We start from the raw sequence: 26,810 nt of genomic DNA on the forward strand, positions 1-26,810 counted from the left end.
GCCCCTGAAAAAAAAACCATCCCAAAACATTGTCCAATGATTTTTGCTCAGTTTGGGACATTTTGTTTTTTTGGCTCAGCATGCTCAGTTTGTTCCCCTCAGTGAAATTTTGGTTTTATTGTTTTCATGTTGACTTTTATTTTTTCAGACCTACTTTGCGCAGCAGCAAAAAACTCTTTGCGCACAGAATGGACCGTCCCCCGACGTCAAGCCCGCTGTGCGCGCAAGCCAAAAAATACTTCGCGCACAGTGACTTCCCCCAAAAGAAGGAGGGCCCTGTGTTGCTCGGCTGCAGTTGCCCGGCCTAACACTGAGATTCCAGAACCGGGTGGTTCCCACTCCTCTCTATCCCCGGGTCTCCCGAAGGGGGGCGGCCCGCGGGGCCAAAGCGGAAGTCCCGAGAAAAGCGGGCCCGTGGCCAGACCATGCCCGCCCGTGCTTGGGCAGCCTGTCTGGTCATCCTTGTTGGCAGCCATCAAAACCGTGATGAAGAGTGCATAGAACTCTTTGATGGCCGCTGCCATTGAGAGAGTGCATCGCTCCTTTTATGACCGGCACTGGCCATTGAGGGAGTGTGTGTCACTCTTGATGACCGGTAACGGCCATCAAGAGAGTGCATGGCTCTCTCCAATGACGGGTAACGGCCATCAAGAGAGTGCATGTCTCTCTCCGATGACCATCAACAGCCATCAAGAGAGTGCATAGCTCTCTCCGATGACCAGTAACGGCCATCAAGAGTGTGCATAGCTCTTTCCAATGACCGGTACCGACCGTCAAGAGAGTGTGCAGCGCTCTCAATGACCAGTACCACGGCCATCAAGAGAGTTCCCTCAACAACTGGTACCGTTCATTCAAGAGTGCTATATATGTACTCTCTTGACGGCATGTACCGGTCATCCAAGAGTGCCATGTCACATGTGACTCTTCCTCGGGAGACCGGGGCCATTGACAGAGTGGAGAACTTTTGATGACCGGTACAAAGGGCTTCAAGAGAGCTTGAGTCTGTAGCTCGATGACCGGTGGCGGCCATCAAGAGAAATTACGACCTATGCGTATTGATGGCCGGCCACATTTCTACCTCTCAATCAGTGGTTTAAGACCGGTCATCAGGAGGCTTCTTCCTCTCAGCGACAGGCCTGATTGCTCATTCAGATTTATTTCTCTAGATGACCCTTCTGACAGGTCATTGAGGGGATTTGCAGGTCATCGAGGGGATTACACAGCTCAATGACCCTGACTCGTCAGCCCCAGGGCCATCAAGTGTAATCAACCTCTTAAGCTTGCCTGCACACAAGTGTGTACAGGCCAGTATTGTATGCCCTGTAGGGCCCTGGCAACGGAGGTGGGGTGTGAGGGCCCAGGGGGGCATGGCAAGGTCGGATACTTAAAGAGCATGTAGGAAGCTGTTTGTCCCCCCAGGGGATCTGGTTGCGTCCCACCCCCTCCCTGAAGGCCCTAGTACTCACTTGAGTAGGTGCCTTCTTGATTTCAAAAAACAGCAATTTTGAACTTAATTAACAAAACTTGAACAAACCAAAAAATTTAAACTCAAAGATAATAGGGGGGTTCACAATAGGATTTTAATAAAACTTTGGAGCCCATTTTAAGGCCTTTATGAACAATGTTTTGGAATTTTTTTAAGCTGTTCACATTTGGGTGTTCCTTGGCAATCAGAGCAACTTCTACGTTTTCTGAAAATCGGTTCACAAAGTCCTTAAAATGGGCTCTAAAGTTTTATTAAAATCCTATTGTGAACCCCCCTAATAAAACAAATTAAACTGAAACAAAACAAAACAAAAAAATTCAACTCACACAAAAAAAAAAACTTTGAATTCAAACAAAACAAAAAATTTATACTCAAACAACAAAACAGACTTTCAACTAAAACAAACAAACAAGTTGAAAAACACAAATTTTAAACTTTTTATTCTTTTGCCTGCAATTTCAATGAAATGCAGCATGAGACCATGAAGTCAGTTGCTGTGAAAGATTTCAAAAGAAAAAACTTGTCATAGGGGACCACATGGCGGTTATGATATTCCGTCCCTGCCTTTTGAACTTGTTTTCCATCATCAAGTCTCCAATAGTCAGGATATGCATTTTCTGTCAACTCAGTTGTGGGTCAAAAACTCTTTGGATATCCATATTGCACCTGTACTCTTTCCAACATTTATAATTGACACCACAGGGGCCGTGGAGCATGTTGCTTGTAAGTATTTCATACAGGTGTGGCTCCTTCACTGGATCAAGAATTTTGGCAGTTGTCAAAGAATCAATTTGTGAAATAGTTCTGTGCATGTTGGTGGATCACATAATGGACATGAGATGAGCATGGGGAAGCCCTTGTTTCTGAAATTCTATGGTAAAGACATGAGTCATGACATGACCTAGACTGTCTTTCTCCAGTAGATCATTGAGAAATGATAATAATTTTCACAAAAATATCCTTGTAACAATGTAAGGCCTGTTGCTTGGCTGTTCATTTGTTTGTAGAGCCTCTTGCATTTCTTTCCATTTTTGATTGGCTCTCATGTTAATGAAAAGTGATGGAGGACCAAATTACTGAACAATCACCCTTGCATCTTGGTACAATTTAATCATGTTCCTGGGAGAGCCGCCAAATGCTGATGGAAGGGCCCATGATATCAAGTTTTTTCTGTCAAGATTCAGCTAATCCACGGCAAATCACTGCCTTCAAGTCAGCTTGGTGGTAGACAAGATAGTCGAGGCAAGACCTTTTGACACAGATGTACATGTCCACAATGAATTCCTGGGATAGGGCTTTGTCATGTATGATGAAAAAAAAGTTTTCATCCTTTTCAAAACACCTGGTCGCGTGTCATTCCACAGACTGAGAGAAAAATATGCAGTATCAATTTTTGTGCTAGGGAATGGATGACGGCTGGCACTTACAATTCCCGGGTATAGGGTAATCTTTCAGCCATCCCTTTACTCCAAATGGGGAAAAAATTGGATAGCGGAGTGCCAGGTATCCAGGGAATAATGTATCAAACGCCTCCGCCATGAGTATGCAAAGCTATGTCCCGTGGACCAATTCTATCTTTGTCATAACTGTCCAGAATATGTGCCACCTCTCTCTTTGTCATAACTGGCCAGAATATATGCCACTTCATTAAAGCCCGCTCCATTGTACGTGTTTGCGTTGAGCCCTGGTCTGTTGAGTGCTGTTAGGACAAATGTTGCAGCTGAGTTTTCCTTGAGCTATTGGTCAATTGTGCAATAAAACTTAGTGTAGGAATTGTTTGTCAAGATGAATCTCTGGATCTGGTTCAGGATATTGAAATCAACTTGGCCCCCACATTTTTGTTGTGACATACCAGTCTCTTTTTCTTCATCACCACCAACAACATAGATTTGAGAGAACTATGCTTTGTCTTTGCTATGGTGATTATCTTTGGGTAAGTTGTGGAACAGGCTGCCTTTGAATTTGAAGGTATAAATGCCATGTTGCCCCTGGACACTGATCAACATCAGCCGTGAGAGCTAATTCCAGATTTTTCTTTGAAATTCCTTCAAACCTAGAGGCATTGTACATGGTTCAGGTCTCAGTGTTGCAGGCAGTAAGACAAGAACAGCGCTTACGTTGATCTTGGACTTTTAAAATTCCTTTCAAGAATAAAGGATAGTTCTTGCCGCTGTAGGTGATTGGAACGGAAACCTTTCCTTTCTGACAGCACATCGAGTATGATAATTTTTCTGTGTCCTTCCCAGGGCCAGTTCTCTCACATTTCAAGTGTAAAGCCCCACATTTCTGGCATTGTTCAGAGTAAGGGCCTAATATATAATTGGGCATTTTGTCACCAAACTTAGACAATACATATTCTTTGGTATTCAGCTGGTATGGCAAGTCCTTGGACTGTGGCCTTAGTTGTGGAAACTTTGACAACTAAAGTACATATCAAGAGCTTTTTCCAGATATTGAGCAGAGCAATTGTTTTGAACTTTGGGACAGGGACTGAAAGGTCTGGACTATTAACCGGGCTTGGCTCAAATGTTTGTACCAAATTAATGCAGGGCTATCATGACAATCTGAATATATCTGGGATAGAAAATCCCTGGCGATGACCATGGAATATTTTAAACCAACAAACTATGCTTTACAAATAGAAATAACTCAGAGTACATGTTACTGCATGGTTACAAGATTATTCAGGCATAAGTACAAGCTGAGATCAATGTGATAATCTAACAAAATATCTGTGTAGAATTCATTATAGGGTGCAATGCCATGTGAGATAGTGGGGGACTTCCCGTTGGAATCTGTGGGTCTCCGAGGAGTGATCTGGACCCCAAAAAGCTATATTTCCCTGGGAAAATCTAGACTTTTTGGGTCTAGATTGACATCTGCAAGGGTCCAAGATCGCAGGGGAAGTCCTCTAGTGTAATAAAGGGGTAGGGGACGGCTCTCAATAGTCAATTCAAGTCTTAATGTGAATCTTTAAGCTGCGGAGTGATCCTCACTTTGAGAAGGGATAGGAAGTGCTTCCAATGGAGGGCACATTTTTTTTGGAATGTTTTGTGTCAGCCAAGATATCTTTCCTGCTGCACTTTTTTGAACCTGTGCTTTGGACTGAGTCGTAATGATTATCACTCAAAACCATATGTACCTGCGACCCCCCTCAGACTTGGATGAGCCGATGATGACTGGATCATTGGGGCCGTCAAGTTGAATTGGTTTTGACGCAAACTACATTGATTTTCCAAAGATATCCTGGTCAAGCACTTGATGTCAACATTATGGAAGCTCAGCATTCAAAGACATCTAATTTACAAATTGGACCGGCGGCGCACAACCAAAAATTGAGCCGAGGTGTTAGCGTTCAACGGATGTGGAATCATGTTATGTGCCATGATCGTGATGAGACTCAAACCAAGAACATGGACGGAGGTGTAGGTTTCCGAAGTATGTATTTACATAAAGATGCATATGCCAGTTGTGAACTACGCAGAGTAGGAGGTTATGGCAGATAAAGCAATAAAGATTGCTGAGTAAAAGTGCTCAGCTTTGATAATCACCCTGATTTGCCAAGAATAGCAACAAAAATATGACATGTCCCATGCACGGCAAAGGCAATTTTGACATTTGGCCTGGTTGGACCGGCATTGGAAGATAATTGATTACAAGTCTTTGTAAGACCTGTTGATGAGGTTTAGGGTGTAAAACTAAGGGGTGCAGTTTTTGTAAGCTGAGGCTATCTGTGTCCAAATATTGGCTAAGGTTGAGCCGAGCTCAAAAAAGTTCAAACACAATGAGGATGATCAATATGTTGGGCTCTTATGTATTTGACTGCAAATAAATCTTCCAGCGCTTTCCAGCGCCAGTGGCAAGATTGGTGTAGTTTGAGCAAAGCATATAAGGCAAGGGTTTTGAGCGCAGTGCTATGTACGCGAGGTAGCAGAGGTGAGTTGAGATAGGTTGAGATTGTGGGAAATGGAGTGTTCCTATTTTGGATTGAGTAGAGAGTTGAGTTCCGGTCCTGGGATAGGCTTTTTTGCGGGAAAAAGGAGCGATAAGCATTGAATTAGGCAGGAGGAGGGAAAGGAATGAAAATGGCAATACAGATTGAAGCTGAACAACAGAGAGGATGTCCTGAGGAAACAAAACAAAGGCTGTAGAAAAAGGAAACAGATGAGACAAAAGGATCAGGCACCGTATTAAGGGAGAGATCAGCTTTTGGGGAGAGAGCAAACAATATAAATAGAACCCGTCAGACATCAGAGGAAAGTCAAGGCGCCCGAGTTTCAGACTCACTATGGTAGCCTTCAGGAGGGGAAATGCTGGATTTTTTTTCTTCCAAGAAATGGGAAATCTCTGTAGGAGATAACCTAAACATTATTTTCCCCCACTTCAAACTCCTCAATGTCCATCCCCCCTGGCAAGGAATGTCCAGTAAATGTTGTTCTGGGGTCAATTTCTGTAACCAATCTGCCCCCTTTGAGGCCGTGTGAGCTCAGGAAATTTTAAATGTTGAGCTCATAAATACCTGGAAGACCACTTCAGATCCAATCCAGAGTAGGTGGATTGGGCTGATAATTATGAGAGGCAGTAAGTTAAAAAACAGGGAATGAAAGCTGAGATAGCAGCTGGCTACAAGTCTGTCTACTCATTTTTCTTTCAACCACAAGCTACATTTTTTAAATCATTTTCCAAAAAAAAAAACCCTGTCTTTTACAAGAAACCCTCAAGTCTGTAGGGCCAATGGTGTGGCATTGGAGGTAAGTTCTTCTTCGGAGACACCTCGCGCCTCCTCGCTCCGGAGAGACTTGGGCTGATGACGCAGCTGACCGGCCGATGGGTTCGAGTGTGAAGTAACAGACCCCCGATCAGCTCGGTCTTTCTTCGGGGTGCACTCGTGAGCTCCGCCCGAGGCGTGGTCCCACCAGCCGCGTTGAACTCAAGTCTCACCCAGTTAATCCCAACCTAATCAGCATCAAATACCTTTCGACATCCCAACCCACTCACCAAAACACTCCGTTCGAGGATGGTCGGCACTCATCAATTACCACCCAACTTGCTCAAACTCTTTGCCCCTCGTCCTCCACTCCCCTACTCCAAACCACTCGGACGGGATCCCGATGTCTCAATCCACAAAAAGCACATCAGCTGCGTATCTCCTCTTCTCGATCGTCTGAAGTTGGAAGCCGCTAGCACCAATGAGGATGGCATCAATCAGGAGAATGGAGAAAAGGATCCCTTGGTCGACCGCATGCCACCTGAGACCTTGACTGACTCGATGCAAGTTCAGTTCGAGCGTCGCCAGGAAGAACGCCGTCGGAGGAAAGAAGAACAACTAGCAAGAGAGGAAGATTGTGAGTGGTTTTCTTTCCTTGTTATTGTTGATTCTGAAAGTGATCGAAGTATAGACTGATGGTTTTTTTCCCATGATGATCTGCATTAGATGATCCTAAACAAGATCCAAACGCCACTGGGGATCCATATCGGACGTTATTTATCTCTCGATTATCATACGAAGTAACCGAATCGGATCTGAAACGAGAGTTTGATATGTATGGACCGATTGAAAAACTGGTGATCGTGAAGAATAAACTGACGGGTAAAAGTCAGGGGTATGCGTTCATACTATTTGAACGTGAAAAGGACATGAAGGGTAAATTTAAAATTTCTTCTCGTTCTCTCATTCTATCATCTATTAGCTCTCTTTTCCGTTCCCACCATACCACTTTTCTTCTCACTTTCTTCAACATCAACATTTTCAGCTCCAATCTTTCTTTGTATATCCTGCTGTACAGAGATCATGCAAAGAGAGAAGAAAATTTTCCACATTTCAAAAACGGCCCTGCCCCCATCTTCATCGAGCGCCATGGTTCACTTGGCCATTCTTTCTTAGCCAGCTGTTTTCCTCTATTTTTCATATTCTCCTTCCATTTTTTTTTATCTTATCTTAGTCGCACCATTCCGCCTGAAAAGATGGGTAAGTTGATTCTCTCCTTTCCTGACTCCTCTCCTATCACGCCAATTTCCTTCTCGCATCCGGTACGTTCATGATGCATTCATCGTCGCTGTCGAATTTCGAACTCGTTTGTCACGTGTCACCGCGGAATCACCACCCTCGTTGTTCAACTTCTCCACGAACTATCAATCGAATCCGCTTTTCGATTCCCTTCGGAACCTCGACCTTTGTTTTGAACGCTCGGGATACGATTTCTAACTTGATCTTGCTCAGCCGCATACAAGGATGCTGAAGGACTGAAGATCAAAGGACGCCGGATTCTAGTAGATGTGGAGCGGGGAAGGACAGTCAAAGGCTGGAAGCCTCGTCGTCTCGGTGGTGGACTAGGAGGCCGACCGAAAGCACCATCAGCAGCAGTCGCAGCGCAACCAGACTTAGCCCCAGCTTCTGGTGGATTCGGATTTCGAGGCGGTTCTGGCCCACGGCCTGGGGGCGGGGGTGGAGGAGGTTTCAGACCTGGAGGTGGAGGTGGAGGGGGGGGTGGCTTTCGCAACGGGTCATCTTCTGGCCCTGGCGCAGGACGAATGGGTGATCGCGGATTTGGTGGAGGGGGTAGACCAGGAAATGACCGTTTCGGAAGTAGTGGTGGTAGCAGTCGGGGCGGTCGGGATCGAGGATTCGGCGATCGGCCTGGAGGTGCTCCCGGAGGATTTGGCTCTCGTGGCGCTGGAATTGGATACTCAGGCGGCGGCGGAGGCGGCGGCGGCGGAGGAGGAGGATTCTCGGGCACGGGTGCAAATGCTGGAGCAGGCCCGGGTCAAGGCTGGGCCAGCCGACAAAACAACTCATCAAGTCAAAACGGATCCAAACGAGAATTTGAAGATTTCCGCAACTCTGACAGTCACGGAGGAGGCTACGATGATTACCATAAAAAACCAAGATATTAAGCACCATCCTTTCCCCCCCTTTCTGCTACCCTCTTTGAGACACACCCTGCCCTCGTTTGTTTTATTTTGAAGAAGAGTCAAGTTCGTCAAGATTAGTAATTGTCATCAGGATATTAAGCATGTGTAGGCAAGTAAGCTTCTTGAGAATCTCCACCGTTGTCTCACAGGTAGGAATTGCGATGATCCTACGGGCGCTTCCCGTAAGCATTGGCCAATCACATTTCAGCAACTGGTTTTCATTCCATAGACCCAATCCAATTGCGGCGATGCCGCAGGCTTTCCTCGGCCAGCAGACATTATAAAAATTACTCCCGACACGTCATGCTCACAAAGGAGCTGTGTAAAGGTATTGTGATCAAAATTGATATGGATTGGGGGTTCGCTGGAACCCACGTATGGTCCATATCGAAACCCTCCGTTTCCACACTAAAGCAGTCGGGCACACTGATCAGTTTCTGTCTGGGCTTTTAGCCAGAGGCGGGTGGCACATGAATGCAACAACACATCGCCAGTAGTTGGACTCAAGTGTGAAATTTGAGTCAAACCTCCTTTGCAAGACTCAGAGGAACACAGGCCTCAGACTCTCAATCCCTGTGGCGCACCAAGCCTGGATATACGGATCTTTCATAAGCGCTACCTGTATATCATGAGAGGCAGTGGGCTAGGAAAATAAAAAACTTATCTTTGGCGACAAGTTTTAGACCTGTTTGGGCCACACATATGCACAGTGCCCTACCAGATGTTTATGGCTGTTGCATTATAATATTTTGGTTACCCCCAGTCATAAACAACTGGTACTAGGTTGCCCCTCTGGACTTTTGAAGTGCTTGTGAGTGTGCTTCTTCTGATGTAATTTAGGCCTTGTAGCTGCATATAAGTCCTGATCCTATCCTTGCTTGCATCAGCTGACCTGCATCTCAAAAAGGGCTCTTTTTTCACCGCTCTCCAGGCCATGAACCAAGAGCTATCCCGCTGTGACTGCCGCCATTTTGAAGAGAGGCAGCGCACCTTTCAACTGTTGCGGGGGCGGGAGCCATTTCCCGTGGGAAGTGGGTTCTTTGGGGGCACAAAGTTGGCCACCCACAAAAAACTCAAACTGCATGTGGGGCTGCCAGACTGCTGTTGAGTGGGGGTTAAGAGTCATCACTGCATCATCCCTTGATTCTCATACATTTTTGGTTACTACCCCCCTCACCCTCAAAAAAAAATCATACATTTGAGGTGAGTGTACCTTTACCGGTCAAAATGACTATTCATACATCTGGGGGGAGTAGGTTTTTTGGTTTTTGATAAATAAATTAATACATTTTTGTTACTGTGTTCCATAGGGGCTTTCCTCAAACTTAGCACAAGTCCCTTGCCTGCCGGGGGGCAGGGGCGCCAAGCGCCTTGCACAAAGTGCAACCTCCCATCAGGGAGGGACTTGTGTGCAATCCACTGGCGTGAGAGCCCCGCGTGCAGTTGGTGTTTTTTGCAGGTAGCCAACTTTGTGCCCCCAAGTCCCCCACTTCCCAGAGGGAATTTTGCTTGAACCAATGAAAGACCTGCATCTCCTCTTCAAATTGGTGGTAGGCATGCCACCATTGCCCTCCTCCCATGAGCTGGAGATTGGCTCAAAGGAGCTCACTTTCCAAGAATCCTTTGAGATGACTAATAGAGTTGTACAGCTCTGTACAGTAAATCTCACTCCCCACACGGCCACTTTTCCTTCATGATTGGAAATTTCAACCAGGAGGATCAGGCATTATATCAGCAGCTACAAGGCCCAAATTGCATCAGAAGAAGCGCACTCCCAAGCACTTCTTAAGTCCAGAAGGGTGACCTCAACAGGCCAATGGTTAATGTTTAAAAATGAAAAGAGTGAAAAAAAGCCTGATACAGGCTGATATTCCTGGGGCTCTCAGGCCAGATACAGGTTTTTGCAGGTAAGCCTCTCTGTGAGCCAGAGACCCTGCAGGGCTGCCCCTTCAGGGCTCTCACAGTGAGGCTTTGTTAAGCTCGGGCTTTCCTGGGTCCTGGGTGCACATTGATATGCAATTTGCATAACAATGGACAGAAATTTCAACAAATCTTTCAGTTTTTTGTTTCAATCACAACTTCAGGGGTATTTGTGGGTGGAATTTTTCAATTTCAAATATGCATTCTATCCACCCATGCAGAGTACTTTTTGCAGAGGCTGAGATATCTGCCTGATATTTTGGAAAGCCAAGCCTTTTCAACTGAACCAGCCATCAAATTGATATGGGTTTTTTTCACAGGGGAGCTGGAGTATGAAGTCCAAGTAAAGAAAATAGCAAACTGATCAAAATCAATGATGACAAGACATGGGAATTATTTTCAGAAACCTGAATCATTGTGTGTGGAACTGGATTGATCGGATTCGGGGGTGAGCTGTGTAGTCAGGCCGTGGGAACCCGAAAAAATATTCTCGGGGGCAAACCAATATTTTTTTGGTTCAGACTCCAGAGAAACAAAGAAGCGGAAAAACGTCGGCGGCTTCCCGGCCATCGAAGCATCCGGTGTACGTCAGCCCGTCCTTGGTGCGCTCGGCAAGCATGAGCCGGCTCCTGAAGGGGAATCAAGCCGATTGGGACACTTTCATGCCGACCGCGACACGATTGATCGAATCTTTTGGGGCATTCTATAACCGATCGACCGATTTCCGAGCAGCGCTCAAGTGGGAAGACCTCAAAGCTCAAGGCTACCGGCCCGTCAAGCGATCCAAGCTGCACTACCGATGGTGGGAAGAAGAACGTAAACGAGGCCGGGTCCAGCCTGATCATGAACCAAGCTACCCACTCTCCAACCTCCATGATCAACCCAAAACGCCCTTCGCGAAAAATCCGACTGGCCCGCAGCGCCGGCATTTCAGCACTTTCTCAATCGCACATCGCAACCAGGATACTTCGCCTGCTAACCTCAAGCGACCCACTTCTCGTATTCTTCACAAAAACTCTCCAGATGTGGTCAACATCGTCGGCGATCATACAGCCTTTGCTTTTCCCGATCTAGATTACACTCTCCACGATGCCGATTCTGATCCCGGGACTGCCGTGCGTCGACAACTGGGCGTCTCCCCAGGTGCCAAAGGTATCAGAGGACTCAGACCGGGAAGCTTCCTGGAATTAAGAAGGTAAGGTCTAAATCACATGAAAATCGTTATGACCGCACCAAGATATTACCGCATCAATCTCAACTGATCCAGAGATTTTTGTCTGCTTTGATCATAACAGAACCAACCAGTCAGAGGGTGGAATTCTCGTGCGAGCTCATGGTAACGGGGTGGTGTATGTCAATCGAGCTGGGGAGATTCGATTAAGCATCTTAGACAATGTGATGTACATCATGCACGGCATCGTCTCAGAGGATGTAGCTTCGCGGGCATATGACGAGAACTACTCGATCGATGGATTGAACGATCCCGTGATTCCAGTGAGTTCGTTGGAAATAAGCCCAGCAGAACTTGCCGCGAAGGGGGAAACAATGGCAGCTGCCCGGCGAGACTGCTGTCGTGCGCTCCGAGTTCTTGAAAAGCGACTTGATCAATGCCACTCGAGCCTCACTAAGGCAGGCTCTTACAACCTCTACTCTCGATTCCGCCATCCTGACCCTCGAAAGTCCGCCCAACTGACGAGTGAACAGGCTGTCCGATTCTTGCTGGGCCCGCATCACGCGCAGGATGAAGTCATGGTCTTTGCACTGCATCAACAACTGATGGAAAACGCCGATATGTTCATAGCCAATGCACGAGAAATGCGCGACGGATCCAGTTTCTCGGTCCAGCCATCTCACACTCTCACTGCGCTTTACACCGTCAGAGGTTGGATCGCCCAGGACTCAAGCCAACTGCAGAGTTTCGTTGAAAAGTGTAAAACGATCGTTCAAGCACAACGACAACAACAAGCTAGCGTCAATCCAGACACTCAACTGAAATATGCCTCCTTGACGTTTCCAACCTGGACCCCGACCGATCGTATGTTCATCGAAGTCTTCCATGCCATTGCCATCAATCAACGGATGATTCAGGATCAGCCCTACAGCACAATAGCCGCGTGCATTTTGAAGAAAATCGGCCTGTACGATTCGGAGGCGATGGCCAAAACTTGGCCGTCATTGACCTTCGATCGCTTCGGGGCCATCGCTCTCTTGAAAGACTTGGGGATCCTGCCGGCTTGGCAAAGCGTTGGACTTTGGAATCCCGACTTGGATCTGACCGAGAGGATCTCTGAACAATTCAAGACTGTTGCTCATTCTTCTAGCCAGAAATCCAAAAACGAAAGCTCTCCCCCTTCAGTCGTTCCGCCTTGCCCATCCTCGCCCCACTTGAAAACCGATCGAACTTTGCAGCGGTCCCCGTCCTTATCAGACGATCCCGCTGATTCATTGCGACACGATTTCGGCGACCTGCCTGTTTACATCATCGATGATCCCGGGGCTCAAGAGTTGGATGATGGCATTTCAATCGAGCTTATCAATCAATCGCCCGGGCAACTTGAAGCTTGGCTCCATGTCCACATCGCCGATCCCACTGCCCATCTAGGTCCATCCGACCCAATATCCCTACGTGCGCGAGCATATCTTGATACTGTTTATCTTCCTGGATTCACTCTACCCATGCTTCCGTCGCAATTCATCGAACGTCATCGAATGAGTCTTGGTTCGAACCACAAGTCAAGTCAACATCAGCACGACCAGAAGACGCTCTCGTTCAGTGCTCGGATCAACCAACAGGGAGAGATTATCGAGTACAAGGTCCGACCGGGTCTGATCAAGAACACCAAACAGCTCACCTATCAAGCCGTTACCGAGGTCCTTGATGGCCCCAAAGCATCTGCGCAACGCGTGATCCATATTGGCCCTGATTCGGACCGGACCAGTCGAGGTGAAGCCAGCTCGAACCGGAATTTATCATCCCAAGAGCTTAGCCAAGCCGAGCGAGATCAGATCCTAGAGTTGGGTCGATTTTCTCAAATTCTCACCAAGCGACGAGTGGATGATGGCGCGATGGGATGGCATCTGCCAATGGCCCAAGTGTCCATCAAGTCCGATCCGATGGTCACGCCCAGTTTGGGGATTCCTCCAGCCCCGCGTATCGCCGTCGGTACACCGTCATTCTCCGTCAGTCTACCCGGGCCAATCACTGATTTCAAGAGCCATTCCTGGGGGATGAGTAGTGCCCAGACGCTCGTGAGTGAGATGATGATCATGGCCGGAAGACTTGCGGGTCGGTTTTATGTTGATTCGGGTGCGTCGAACCAAGACTTTCGGCTGGCCTTCCGATCCCAACCGTCGCCAGACCTAGTGGGCTCGACTCAGAACGAGGAGAGCTGGAAGGAGCTACGGAAATCGATCGATCCCAGGTCGGGCCTAATCAGCCCGTTCAAGTTCCAGAAATCCAGGATCATGTTCATGCCTGCCGTGAACGGCTTAGAGCCGATGGACCACTTCCCACTGGGGATCAACGACCGCTTTGGGTATTGTAAAGTGACGAGTCCGTTGCGACGATACAGCGATCTGGTGGCCCACTGGCAGATCAAAAATGCGCTGCTGAGAGGGGCCGATCGACGGCCATATGCGGACTCCCAGGGTGTGCTGTCGTTGAAGGGGATGAAGGAGCTGGTGGATCGGATGGACCGAGAGAGCAAGCCGATCGTCAACCTGGACCGAAAGATGAGCCTCTCCTGGCTCAGTTACCTCCTGCGCCGGATGCTCGCCGACCGGGCCGGCGCATCGGACTCGGTCAAGATCTGGGCCGCGGATGGCAGCGGGTCGGAAGGCTTCAAGACGCTGGTCAGCCAGCACCTGACGGCCATCATCCTCCAGGACCCGGTGCTGATGCGCTTCACCAACCGCTGGTCGTTCAAGGCCTACATCCCCGAGCTCGGCTTGCGCGCTAGTCTGATCACCGACGAGGTGGAGGACTGGTTTGCCGGTTGGGTCGACCATCAGCATCATCTCCGCCCCACCGATACGCCGACACCATCCCTCTCCTCCTCTTCTTCTTCTCCTCTCCAGGACCATGACCCTGTGGGCCTGAGAGTCCCCGTTTATATCGCTTATATCAATCAAGAGGATCATCTCATCTTGAAACTCGACCGTAATCGCCCCAATTTCCTGATTGAATCGACTGTTTAACTTGTGTTCTTTCGTTTGCTTTCTTGTGATGGATATTTCGATTTCTCTTTTTGATTTTCTTGACGGTTCAGTAATAATGCATACATACATACATATTTTACGGATTGATGATTTTTCCCAACAGTGCCTTTTTCGTGTGAGTTGAGTTGGCTGGTTGTGTGAGCCTCCGCCAACTCCGACTCAGCGTGTGCCCCCATGGACCACCCACCCCCAGCTGCCCCTCAACGCACATCGGACCTGCTGACCATACCCGACCAGATCCCTGCAGATTGGCCGGCCGCCTTCCAGTCGGCGCGAATCAAGTACATCATCCCGGCCGATCAGGCCGCCGTCCTGCCCGGATCGGCCGACCCACTTCCCCCCGACCACCCAGACCTCTTGGCTTGGTTGGACAAACTGATCAAAACGCCCACTCGACCGTCCGTTTATCTGGGTAAGCGTGCCCATCTTGGGAAGCCGGAAAGTATCGCCACGTCAACTTATAATCGGTGGCTCTTCATTCCAGGTGAATCGTTGACGGTCCACATCCTCTTGAGTCTCACCGAACCTGCGAAGGTCGAATCCAAAGAACACCATCACATTCAAAGCCATCTTCTAGCCAACCTATCGATCCATGTCCAAGGCAGCTTATTACCGGCAAGTCCCACCGCCTTCCCTTCGGCTCGATCGGAGAGGTATGATTCAGCGGACCCATCGCCGATACAGAATCGTGGCAAGCAATCCAATTCGCTCGATCATCCTCAGCCCTCTATCCGTGTTCCTCACTCCCCCGCCTCAAGCCAATTCGAGGCCCATCAGTTATCCAATTCCTCCCAGCTTTTCACTGCCAGCTTCTCGCATCCCAAGCGAGAGTCTCACAACGAATCCGATCCGCAAGACTCAAACCATTCTCAAACACTGAAGCCTTCGAATAGCGGCTCTCATGTCACAATACAGGTGGCCAAGCTGGCAAATCAATGGTTGGTTGTTTGGAAGGTTGATTGTGAAATTGGTGTGTCTCTCTGCTCGCTATCATTTCGTTTTATGTATCTCCATTATCACCTTTTCCCATGGCCAGAGATAACCTTTTCTCAAGAAGTAGTGAGCAATCTGTTTACTGATCACGTCATGTTCTGAACTGCTTCAATTGACAGGAAATAAACAGAATTCGACCCAGCCTGGCTCCCTCGCACTATCAACAGTCATAACCTATCATGCGACCCAATCTCCCATACTCGACCCGCCTGGAGCCTCGATTCTATCCATTCCCCTCTTGTCAGACTCGCCACCGAATTTCAATCCACAGCCACCTTCTTCCCGAGTTGCTCATTCCGGCTTCGAGAACGCGATCGAAATCGATTTGTTCGATGGAATGGGACGAGGTTATTGTCACGTTCACAATTTTATCGCTCAATTTCCTATCATTTCTCAAATTACTGAGGTCGCTGATTCATGAATTTGTTCCCCTTCTCAATGTCCACTCTGTCCATTCTCTCCCGTGCTGGCCCCTTCAGATGTTGCTGTCTCTCTTACCCGCCCATTAATAGCTCCCGGCAGCTCAGCATCAGTTTACCAGAACGAATCCAGCCACAAGACGGTCCAATCAAACCGGCAAGGGCCACCTACTCGATTTTCACACTCACATGTGAATTCCAAGATCTCAAATCCCAGTCGATCCGAAGACTATTTACCCTCGCTTCCGGAAGAGCGCCGTCAGAGCGCACCGGCTGTTTCAGTACCTATAGTCAGGAGAGCTTTTAGCAGTGCTCATCACAAAGAACCTACTCCGATCCGTCTCACCCACCAGGAAATCGAGCCAAGAGTCTCGGACTTGCTATATCTTGAAAAGCATCTGTCGTCAGCCATTCCAATAGTCGACCCCCTCATCCTCAGGGTTGACACCATCGCTCCCCAACATCGGTTGAAACCTCAAGAGCTGACGAATGAGCAACTAAACCATCCTGAGATCGAATTCATCGAAATGGAAAAGCCTTTTAATCCAATGCTGATGCTGGAACTCTGTTATTCGCGAGACTCACTGAGTACTGCACCCGATGATGATTTCTTGATTGACAGTCTCGATATCAAACTTGAACAAGAGGGATTGCTGCCTGAGTTTGATAATTTTGTCGGCAGAACCATTAAGATCGTACCCATCCATCCAACCCAACCACCAGCTGATAATCTTCCATATCGAATATCACAGAACGAAGTTCATAGCTTGATTTATGCTGTCCAAATCGAACCGGCCGACTTGCCGCCTGAGCAAGGCCAGCACCGCGATTCATCTTCTTTGCAGTATGGCTGTCCGCCCATCTATATAAGCTTACCTCCGTCCACTTTGATTTCGAACGTGAGCTCTGCATTTAAACATCGAAAAAGTGGGATCCCGATCGTTCAGGAAGGACATCATGTATCTGAAGATGAAAATATGCTGAGCTCCGCAGCCCTTGGCCGAGCCGATAATTACATACAGGGCAATGGATCGACGACCTGGGCTACTGGAAGGCCTCAAAAATCAATCAGAGTTTCTCCGCTCGGGAAAGCTCACGATTCTGGTCTGGGAGATCCATCTGTGTCCGAAGCTAGGCACTTGTCTCTACTCAAGAAGCCGGCTGCGGGGGTTTATTCGCTCTCAATTGCAATCCGGGGGAAAATGGTGTCACATGATTCAAAGATCGAATCGACTGGGCCGATCGGCGCCACGTGGACCAGTCTGCTCAGCTCACTCGACTTGTCCGAGCCAACAACTCTCGATCTTCGGAGACAGGCGACCAAAGAAAGTCTAGGGATAGCATCAATTCCTTGGCCCGGGGATGAACACGCTGAAAGATTTGCTAGTCGAAGCCCCGTTCGTGATCTCATGCTGCCCGGAAGATGCGATGACGATCATTATAATAGTTCAGTATTACCTCGTGGCGGGTTGGTTGCAGGTAGTAAGCGACATACAGCCTCCAACCTGATCAATGCCCTCCAGGAACTATCCACTTTCCAAAAGAGAAGTTCGACCGGAGGAGTAACGCTAACGTTGGAGCGATCCCGAATGCATAAGAAACAGCTATCACCACTTGCTATTGGACATGACACGACACTCGTCCATCAGAAAGCCCATGGCGACGACCTATCTCTTCCCGACTCTCCGCCGTCCAGTGTACCTAACACCGGCCGACGATTTCTTCCAAACAATCGACAGAGAACTCCTACTCTAACCACCAATCATCCGTCGCCCCAAGTCCCCGAACGCGCGCATCAACCTGCTGAAGGGGACCCTGGGGACTATCCTGGAAGTTCGAAAGCCAACAGACCTCATGTTGCTCGAGGAGCAAGGCTCAACACGCCGGGCCTGATTGGCTCTTCCTTTGGGCACCCGGTCCCGACTGGTGGGGTCGGCGGTGCTTTCGAAAGAGGGAGGGGCAGCGGCAGAGGCGAGATGATGATCAAGGTGAACTGCTCGAGTCCGACGGGCGGGGCCGGGACGAATAGGTTCAAGGTCTTGCAAGAGTTTTCCGTAGAGATCCTCGTCTTTAATCGCTCCTCTTCGGCGTCGACCGAGGGCCCATTTAAAGTCAAGATCCTTACGAATACTGATTATCTTCGAAATGGGAGCCCTCACGAGCCTCGTCGGACTCATCCTTCTGCTCCCCTGCATTCTCTCCATCCTGTTGATGACGATTGTGGTCATGAAATTGCTGCGGGTGTTGTTTCTTTAGACGAGGCCATTCAAATTGGGTCAGTACTTTTTATTCTTTTTACCTCCTCTGTTCTTCCCAAAACTGCCCACTCGGTAGACCTCAAACTGGGCAAGTTTGGAACAAGCAAACCACCCAAGTGGAAACCCCTCCTTGCGAAAACACAAACGTAATGAGTGTGATACGTGTCCACTTGGAGTCTCCACGCCGTTGTCTGTTACTGTCACTATTTTGTGACATAGCATTCAGGAAAATGCCAGTCAATTGGATGCTGTTAAACTGACGTTATGTATCTTTCAATTCAACTTAATATGAATATATGTTTGAGTGTAGACCGTTAGGCGGCGGAGAATGTCAAGCGGTGAAGATCAGATTGATCGGCCTGAAGCCGGGTATCTTTCAACTGCAAGGAATCCACTTCGCATCGATCCCCAAAAATCCTCACCAACATCAGCAGCAGCAGCAGCAGCAGATGCAGATGCCGCAAATCTCTCAGTTTGTCTTGGTAGAACCCCTCGTCGTTTTGATAGAATGAAGCTTCTCTTCTGCATCGTCGTCCTCCTCAAATCGCCATTGTATTGTTGTGGGTGTGTGTATCTCTGTACACGTATCATGCCAAGCCTGTTCTGAATCCAACAAATATATGCACAAGAAAAACTCTCTCAACTGCTAGCAGCTGACATGTGGGTTACTACTGTGGAACTGTTGTTTCTAGCTCCACCCAAACAAACATCAGATTTTTCTGCACAGTCATATCCCCTGCAAAAAAGATTTTATGATTTTATGATTTATGCATGCATAAAATTATGCAAACCAACTTTGAACACCATGATTGAAGCTTGGTCAACAGTAAGCCTTGGCAAAGGCTTGTGTAATGTCACTTCCTTCTCCCCAGATAACAACCTATGTAATTCTCAAGCTCATGTGCTGACAGCAACTGAGCCTAACTAAGCTGGGCGGCATCCCAGTCTCACCAGAGAGGCTTATGAACTAAAAGAACTAAAACACAAAGCTTGCGTGAGCCAAGCATGATATAGAGGCCACTCTTTCCCTCCTGGTTTCTATGCCACTCATCAGAATTTTTCTCTCTTTTTGTTCATGGGGCCAGCTTTATGCACTCCAAATATTTACGACATGCACTCCAAAAAGGGAGTGAACTTGTGTCTACTCCAACAAGTATTGGAGTGAACATAGGTTCACTCCAAAAGTGGGCTAAATTGGAGTGTTCAGAAGTTCACTCCAATATATATTTGGAGTGAACAAAGGTTCACTCCAGAAGTGGGCTAAATTTGAGTGTTCAGAAGTTCACTCCAATATTTATTGGAGTGGAAACTTGTGCACTCCAATCTTGAAACTTGGTCTGTTTCAAGATTGGAGTGTACTACTGTACACTCCAATAAATACTGAAGTGCACACCTATTTTAATTACATGCATGCACTCCAAGCAACTCCTCCAGATCAAAAAAGTTGTGCTCTGAACCTTGGAGACTCTTCCTCCGCCCTACAGAAAAACTTCCACCACACATTCCTCCCCTTAATACTAGCCCCCAAAGATTCCAGTGACTCTGAGCCTATTTATCTGCTCTTTTTCAATGGGAACAACGCTGTAACAGCTGCACTGCTTTTAGCGCAGCAAAGCGGTTTTTGTGCTGCTGCGCTAACCGCTTTTTGTTTTCCATGAAAAAATGATGATTTGTAGCGCGCTAAAAAATTGGGCACATAGCACTGAACCGCTGCATTTCAGAGGCAGTGCAGTGGTTTGCAAAACAAGAACAAAAGTGGTTTAACTTATGTTGAAATTCTGCTATCCGCTAAATTAGCAATAGCACAGCAGTTTTCCACTCCCACTGCGCTATCACTAATTGCCCTGGGTGGGTAGTGGTCAATTGCTGCGTGTAGCAGTTGGCTCAGCAGTTTTTCAACAGCTTCCGCTGCATGCCTCTTGGACGTAGCGGTGTGACCGCTGTGCTGCGCTGAATGACCACTTTTTTTAGCACAGTGCAGTGTTTACAAAATCAATTGGAATCACTGGCCACACTTTTTTGGAGTGCCCAGCGGTCCACACTCCAAAACAAAATGGAGTGGGTTGAGTTTCATGAGTGCCTAATTTTATACTCCATTTTTTTTGAGTGCACAAATTTTCACTCCAATAAATATTGGAGTGAACTTCTGAACTTTAGCCCACTTTTGGAGTGAACCTTTGTTCACTCCAAAATTTATTGGAGTAGACACAAGTTCACTCCTTTTTTGCAGTGCATTTAGTAAATATTTGGAGTGCTGTTGGATTTCCATCTCTTCCCTCTGCCTCTTCTCCTATCAGTCCTTGTGTGTCATCCTATCTCATCATATGCCCATCTCTACCTGTGTTGTCCTATGTGTTGTGGTCATACTATCTTGTCTTGACAGCCTTGTGACATCAATCCCAGCCTGTACTTGCCTGATTAGTTTTCCATCTGTGTCCAACTCTCTTGTGCGCGTACTCTGTTTGTGATAGTCTGAATGTCACCAATCTCTCCTTGAGTTCCCTTTGTTTCCATCACATTTCTATGCATATTCATTTTTGTCTCAACCCACAACTTGATTACCTGTACATAGTCTATATAAGATAGTCTAGTATCCAGCTATCAATCTCCATTGGTTATTCTCTTTAAAAATCCGCTCTGTCCTTGAGCCGCATCCGGTGAGCGTCCCCCCTCACTGCCCCTCCTCTTGAGCCTCATGGCTCTCTTTTTGTGTCCACTTGAGCATCTGTGTCCTGAGTCCTAATCCAAAAAAGTGCATAAAGCCAACCCCTTTGTTTATCTGACAGCTTATCATCTTGATTTTTCAGCATTTTTTTCATTGCTGTACCCTCACCCCTTCACATTTGAAACTCAACAACAAGAAGTAGTATTAAGTTCAAGGATTTATTTACCATAGATGCAGACAAGAATTTTCAGTAAAAGAAACACAGAAAAATCAAGCTTATACAGATGTATCATTTTGTAAAGCCCATGCTGCACGCAGACTTCACAAGACTATCACAAGTTCCTGATACTATTTCAACTCAATCCCGCTTCCCCACCTAGCTTGGCAGAGAACTGGATCGCTCTTCTCTCTGCTGTGGCTAGGTGAGTCTTACACTTTCTTTTCTCATTTTCACTTCATGATATTATTGTAGATAGACTAACGGAGAGAACTGGATTGCTCTTCTCTCTGCTGTGGCTAGAAATACATACGTTGGAGCTAGAAATATAGGCTATTCGCCTTTCTCCCTTCGTGCACCCGATGATATCAGTGAAGGGATCTCTGATCCCTTACATATGTACCAGAACCTAGAAAGAAACTACAAAATATTGAAGGTGTGGTGACACAAACAAGGCCACTCCCAGCCAAACCTTGGATTTGGCTCACACCAGAAAAGTGTTTTAGTGTGTAAGTCCCTCCCTCCAGTTGGGCTTGCTTTGCGACCAGCCAAATACTGTACGCCCGCAACAGAGGCTTGGACTTACATTAAGTTTGGACAGCACTGGTGAAACAGATACAATACATTTATTGTATCTGTATTGGTGATACACAGTTTTCCAAAACTTTGTATTGTATTGGAAGCTAAATATTGTTTTTTCCAAGAAGCTTGCCAATTATGAGCTTTGTTTTTGCAGAAATCTATTCCCTGCCCATCATCTAGAGGATGGTAGCTCAGGGATTAAATTTAGCCTTGGTTGTCATCTGACACCTGCCAAGACTAAGCATGGAGTGGAGGACTTCCCATCAACTTTACATAAATCTAGAATTTCAAATTTTGCCTAACTTAACACAAGTCCCCCTGGGGGGTGGCTTGCTGTGATTGGCTGCAAAGTGGCCCCTACTGCAGGGAGGGAATTGCATATTATCCCCCAATTTCATAGAGAAGCAGAAAGTACCAAATGGCTGTAAGGTTTTTTAATTTTTCTATAGCTCCTCACCCAGCACCTCCAAAGGTCTGAACCACAGCTTTCTGATCTCCCAAACTTAATACATGGTTTAGAATTTTGTTTTTCTGCCTTGACATAGATTTTGGGACACTTTTGTCACTAGGGATTGCAATATTTGGATTTAGGGGTTGGCACAGGGTTCCAAATTTGCACAGAAATCAATGCTACAAGATTTTCTATTCATTCTTTTGTTTCTGTTTTTATCACACTTGATAGGACTGTTTTTGTTTTTTTTTGCACTAAATATAAATTCTGCTCCTGCCAAAATTGAGGCATAGCAAGTAGGCCTCTATGGAGAGTGCTCCACGCAGGTCTTGCGGACATCTGTTTGAGTGGCTTTTTCAAGCTAGTATTTTGCAGGGAAATCTGAAATTTAATGGAACTCTGGATCACTTTGGGGATCTTTGGGGACCTAGATTTCCTGTCAGGTGGCTAGCAGAGCGCAGCTCAGAGGCTCCTGGTGTCAACGGCAGCCACAGGTTGAGCTAGTGGCTTTAGCTTGAGATTCTTCAATGCCAGGCAAGACTCTACCAGGCTATGGCAGTCACAATCTGCAGGCAGCGCTAGTCAGATAGCACTTGACAGTGTGAAACCCAAATAGCTCCGGCCAAGGGTGGCTGTGGTACCCAGACCCACCAGAGAGATGCCATGGAGCAGTAGTGTTCTGAAGAAGGCCTCCGCAGCAAACAAGGTATTAGCCAGGGATTTTCTCCTAGCTTCAACCTCTGTTGCTACTTATTTCAGGAACTTTGTTCCTTATTCCTTTTTTGCTCCACCTGCCTGCCCAACAACCACTGTGAGGAGTGCGCCTCAAACCCCACTCCCCGAGCAGTCTAGGTTTATTTCTTGCTTGGAGGAGATTCCTCAGTCATCATAGAGGCCTAGCCATCTAACACATCAAAGGAACCTCCTCCTACTGTCCCACATACAGTTGGCCCGCAGGCCAACAAACAGGGACTCCCGCAAGGTTTGAGCCCCACCTTTTTCCTGGTACCAACTGTGACAGGTGCACAAACCTGCACAGAGAGAGTGGCTGGGTAGGCAGCCTGCGCAAAGGCAGCCACCCCCCAAATATCCCCACAGAGGTGGTAGTGGACTGTGAAATCTGAAATACGTAGGCTCAGATCTGACTTTCCAGATTGACAGGAATTCCTCCAGTGGAGGATCCCGTCACTTTTGAATAGATCTGGAATTTCAGATTTTTCAGGGAAATATGAAATCTGGAAATCTGGATCACTTTGGGGATCTTTGGGGACCTAGATTTCCCTGCAAAATCTGAAATCTGGCTGTTCAGATCTAACTTTCCAGATAGAAAGGAAGTCATCCAGTAAACATGAAATATATGGGATCTGCAAGGATCTACCAAAGCAGTTTTTTTGAAAGTGTCCAAGCTTATTGGAAAACACAGTATGTCAAAATATGATACAATACAGAATCAGATACAACACATGTGTATTTGCCCAATACACAAAAAGAATAATGTGTATTTTATTGGATAAAAGATACACAAAAAATGTGTATTTTTATGTTAGGTGGCAGGCAGAGCACAGCTCAGAAGCTCCCAGTGTCCACAAGAGCCAGAGGCGTGAGCAAGTGTGCCTAGTGTGGGAGTGTTGCACATCAGGAAAGCTTTGTCCAATGGCATTTCCCCAAGTCCGCTTTTACCAAAGCATCAAATCCACTGTGAACCACCAACAGTGCAAGAGCAACACTACTTGAAGTGGCAGCATATAAAAAGCGTAGCGGTTTTTGGCCCCGCTTTGCTAAGCTTTTAGTAGTGGGCTGGGTGCTTTGCTATTTGCTACATTTTTTAAGGGGGAAAAAATAAAGCAAATAGTGCACTTGTTTTAGCGGAGATTAGTGGCAGTTAGCTATGCTTCTTTCTATAATAGCTGAAAAAACACTACTTTAGTGATTTTGCTGTGCTGCTGTAGCACCATTAAAAAATCAATACTGCAAATCATAAAATGATGGAGGATTGACGTTTTAATGGCATTTCTGGAATTTTTCACCAAAAGGCAGACATGCCCGCTACGCTTTTGGCACAAAAGCAACCCGGTTTGCTACGCTTTTGGCGCTAAAAAGCGCCAAAAAAGTGTCAATTTTTCCGCTGCACTATCACCATGAAAAAAAATGATGTGAATAGGTGTCAGGTGACATTCAGTAAAATATGCTGGAATTCCAGTGGTACTCCAGCATTACTCCCCTTGAATAACAATGGCCCCTTTGTCATCATCAGGGGGTTCTACCACTTTTTAATAAGTGCATGGTTGTAGTTAAGGCTGGAGTTAGCTTCACGTCACCTACCACCTAGTCCCCTCAGGTCTTTCATGGTGTATACCATAGCAAAGCAGAAAAAAAAAAACGCTTTGCTACGCGCAGGCCAAAGCTGCAGTAGCGGTTCTGGCGCTTTTATACTGCTCAAAGTAGTGGTTTTCCGCTAGCACTAACGCTACTCTGGAGACTGGATCCAGAGTAGCAATTTTCCGCTTTTCTTTGCTACGCAAAAGCACAACTTTTTATAGCAAAGCGTATCTCTTGCAGTGTTGGCACCACCCAAAGCAGTGTTGAGATATGCTTCAATCCACTATACAGTATGCTTCAATCCATAACATTAGCAACTTGTATATAGTCTATACTGTGTTGCTCTAGGTGTTTCCTTTCTTCAGTGAATTGGAACATATATTTTCTCCCACTCCCAAGTGTAAAAAGAATTTGATTTTGTGAAATTCATTGTTTGTTCCTTGTCCCCTGTAACAGACAGGAAAATAGTGTTGGAATTTATGCTTCAAGTCCCATTTGAGTGGCCAAGCTATATGATCTAATATCTCAAAGTCACCAGTAAGACCAACTGTGTGTCTAGATCAGTGGTATAAGAGCAGCTCTCATGAATGTAGAAGGTCATGGGTTTAAATCCTACAACACACAATTCTTTTCACCTGAGTAATTTCAACACATTATCAGTATGGATGCTCTCAGTGAATTGATTTAGATTTGGCTAAGCCCTGTGAATACTTGATATTCATGCTTCCATATGCATAAGCAATATTCAATTTTGAAATTGTTATGAATTAATCATTATCTATGATGCATGACAAACATACATGATTTGCATATGCAATATTCATAGTTTGTTCATGGTGCATGAAGCAAGGTGGTTTGTTGGAATATATGCTTCAAGCTCCCTTTGAGTGGCAAATCTATATGATCTAATTTCCAAAAATTACCAGTAAGACCAACTGTGTGTTTAGCTCACAAAGGGTGAAAACAGGTGATGATTTTGAGTAATCATCATCATGGGGATTTGCGCACCAGCTCAATTGCAAGTTTGTGACACCCGCTGTGGAACTCCGTCCGTGCCAGGCGGCGGCAGTTGTTGGAGGGGAAAGGTTGGGGAATGCCCTCCGGGGATTGGTCGCAAAAAGAAGTGAGGATCTGAGAGCAATGAGGTATGAGGGGTTTTGATTTACGACAGCGTTGAGCGCACGTCGGCGGGGTTGTATTTATTGAAGAGGGAGAGGAAAGGAATTGAGAAGGATGGGGAAAATTCGCGAAGAAGAGATCGTCAAAGGGCGCCGGAAGGCGGGATCAGAGTGAGGGGGATCGACAGAGAACACCACGTGCGTGATAAGAAGGTATCCCAGATTGGCGGGACAGATAAAGCTCAAAAGAAGCTCCAGACAGCAATGAATAACCAGGATCAATAAAATTTGATGGAAAAAAAAATATCGTTCAGAGTCTCCATGCCGTCCCATCCTCTAAGTTCGGACAGAACTTAGAATCCAGGCGCAGCACGCAGCGGGACCTTCATCATACACCCGCGCGCGCAACAAACTCAACAACAACAAAAAAGACCAAACAAAAAGAACAAAACCAAAACCAAAACCAAACAAAACCCAGACAAAACCAACCCACCACACAACCAAACCATCCAACACGCGCAGGGAAGAAACAAAACAAAACAAAACAAAAGAACAAGAAGAAAGAAAAGAGAAAGAAGAGGGAAAAAGAATAAGAAAACAGCACTACATAGGAAGAAAAGGGTCCTGCGCACCATAGCGCGCTTGAGAGTTGATCCTCCACGCGCCGCGCCATTTTGAGAACTGACTGCGCCTGTACCAAATTGATCACCACATCTCCTCCCCAAATGCAGTTTGTCCCTAGACTGCTGCGCGCCTGTCGCCGAAAATTGAACTGAAATCCGCGTCTAGGAGGTCCAGAAAGCGAGGAAACAAAGGAAACCAAAGGCCGCCGCAGTGCTCACAAGCGTGGCATAAAGTAGAGTTTTGACAAACAAGAGCATCTAGCCTGGAGGTGCACAACTGGAGAGAACTTACTTTTGTTCTCCAGTGCCTCCACGTGGAAAGTAGCGCTTCACCTGATCCGCCAAACATCGCCGTTTGAGCTCGGTGCCATCTAACTCTGCCAGGACATAGGATCCGCCCTGGACCTGTTTCACGAAGTGATAGGGACCGTTCCACCTATGCGCGAAAAGTTGACCCCACTGGACCTTGAGAGATCGATTGTACGCCAAAACTAGCTCGCCCATCTTGAGAGGTTCCCGCTGCTGACCCGCGCGCCTTTCCTCCCAGTACCGGACTGACTCGCCCCTCGATTCCATCATCTTCTGGTACGCCTTGCCACGCGTTTCCTCGCTGCGCTCCAATTGAAGGG

The 26,810-nt window shown here is 46.9% G+C and overlaps 3 protein-coding genes across 3 annotated transcripts; all 3 read left to right on the top strand.

Moving 5' to 3' along the window:
• Nucleotides 1–6,503: 6,503 nt before the first annotated feature.
• Nucleotides 6,504–8,380, top strand: PtA15_6A435 (uncharacterized protein; the record flags this gene model as incomplete). The annotated part of the gene is made up of 3 exons (XM_053170140.1): nt 6,504–6,831; nt 6,921–7,130; nt 7,707–8,380. 3 exons carry the CDS (start codon nt 6,504–6,506, stop codon nt 8,378–8,380), a joined length of 1,212 nt encoding a protein of 403 aa, XP_053021361.1.
• A 2,555-nt stretch (nt 8,381–10,935) lies between these two features.
• Nucleotides 10,936–14,515, top strand: PtA15_6A436 (uncharacterized protein; the record flags this gene model as incomplete). Its single annotated transcript, XM_053170141.1, has 2 exons — nt 10,936–11,513; nt 11,614–14,515. 2 exons carry the CDS (start codon nt 10,936–10,938, stop codon nt 14,513–14,515), a joined length of 3,480 nt encoding a protein of 1,159 aa, XP_053021362.1.
• A 195-nt stretch (nt 14,516–14,710) lies between these two features.
• PtA15_6A437 (uncharacterized protein) lies at nt 14,711–18,718 on the top strand (the record flags this gene model as incomplete). Its single annotated transcript, XM_053170142.1, has 5 exons — nt 14,711–14,948; nt 15,021–15,506; nt 15,649–15,876; nt 16,009–18,223; nt 18,517–18,718. 5 exons carry the CDS (start codon nt 14,711–14,713, stop codon nt 18,716–18,718), a joined length of 3,369 nt encoding a protein of 1,122 aa, XP_053021363.1.
• Nucleotides 18,719–26,810: the final 8,092 nt, after the last annotated feature.

The sequence above is a fragment of the Puccinia triticina genome, chromosome 6A, assembly GCF_026914185.1.
Source record: "Puccinia triticina chromosome 6A, complete sequence".
In the NCBI taxonomy this organism is placed as follows: domain Eukaryota; kingdom Fungi; phylum Basidiomycota; class Pucciniomycetes; order Pucciniales; family Pucciniaceae; genus Puccinia; species Puccinia triticina.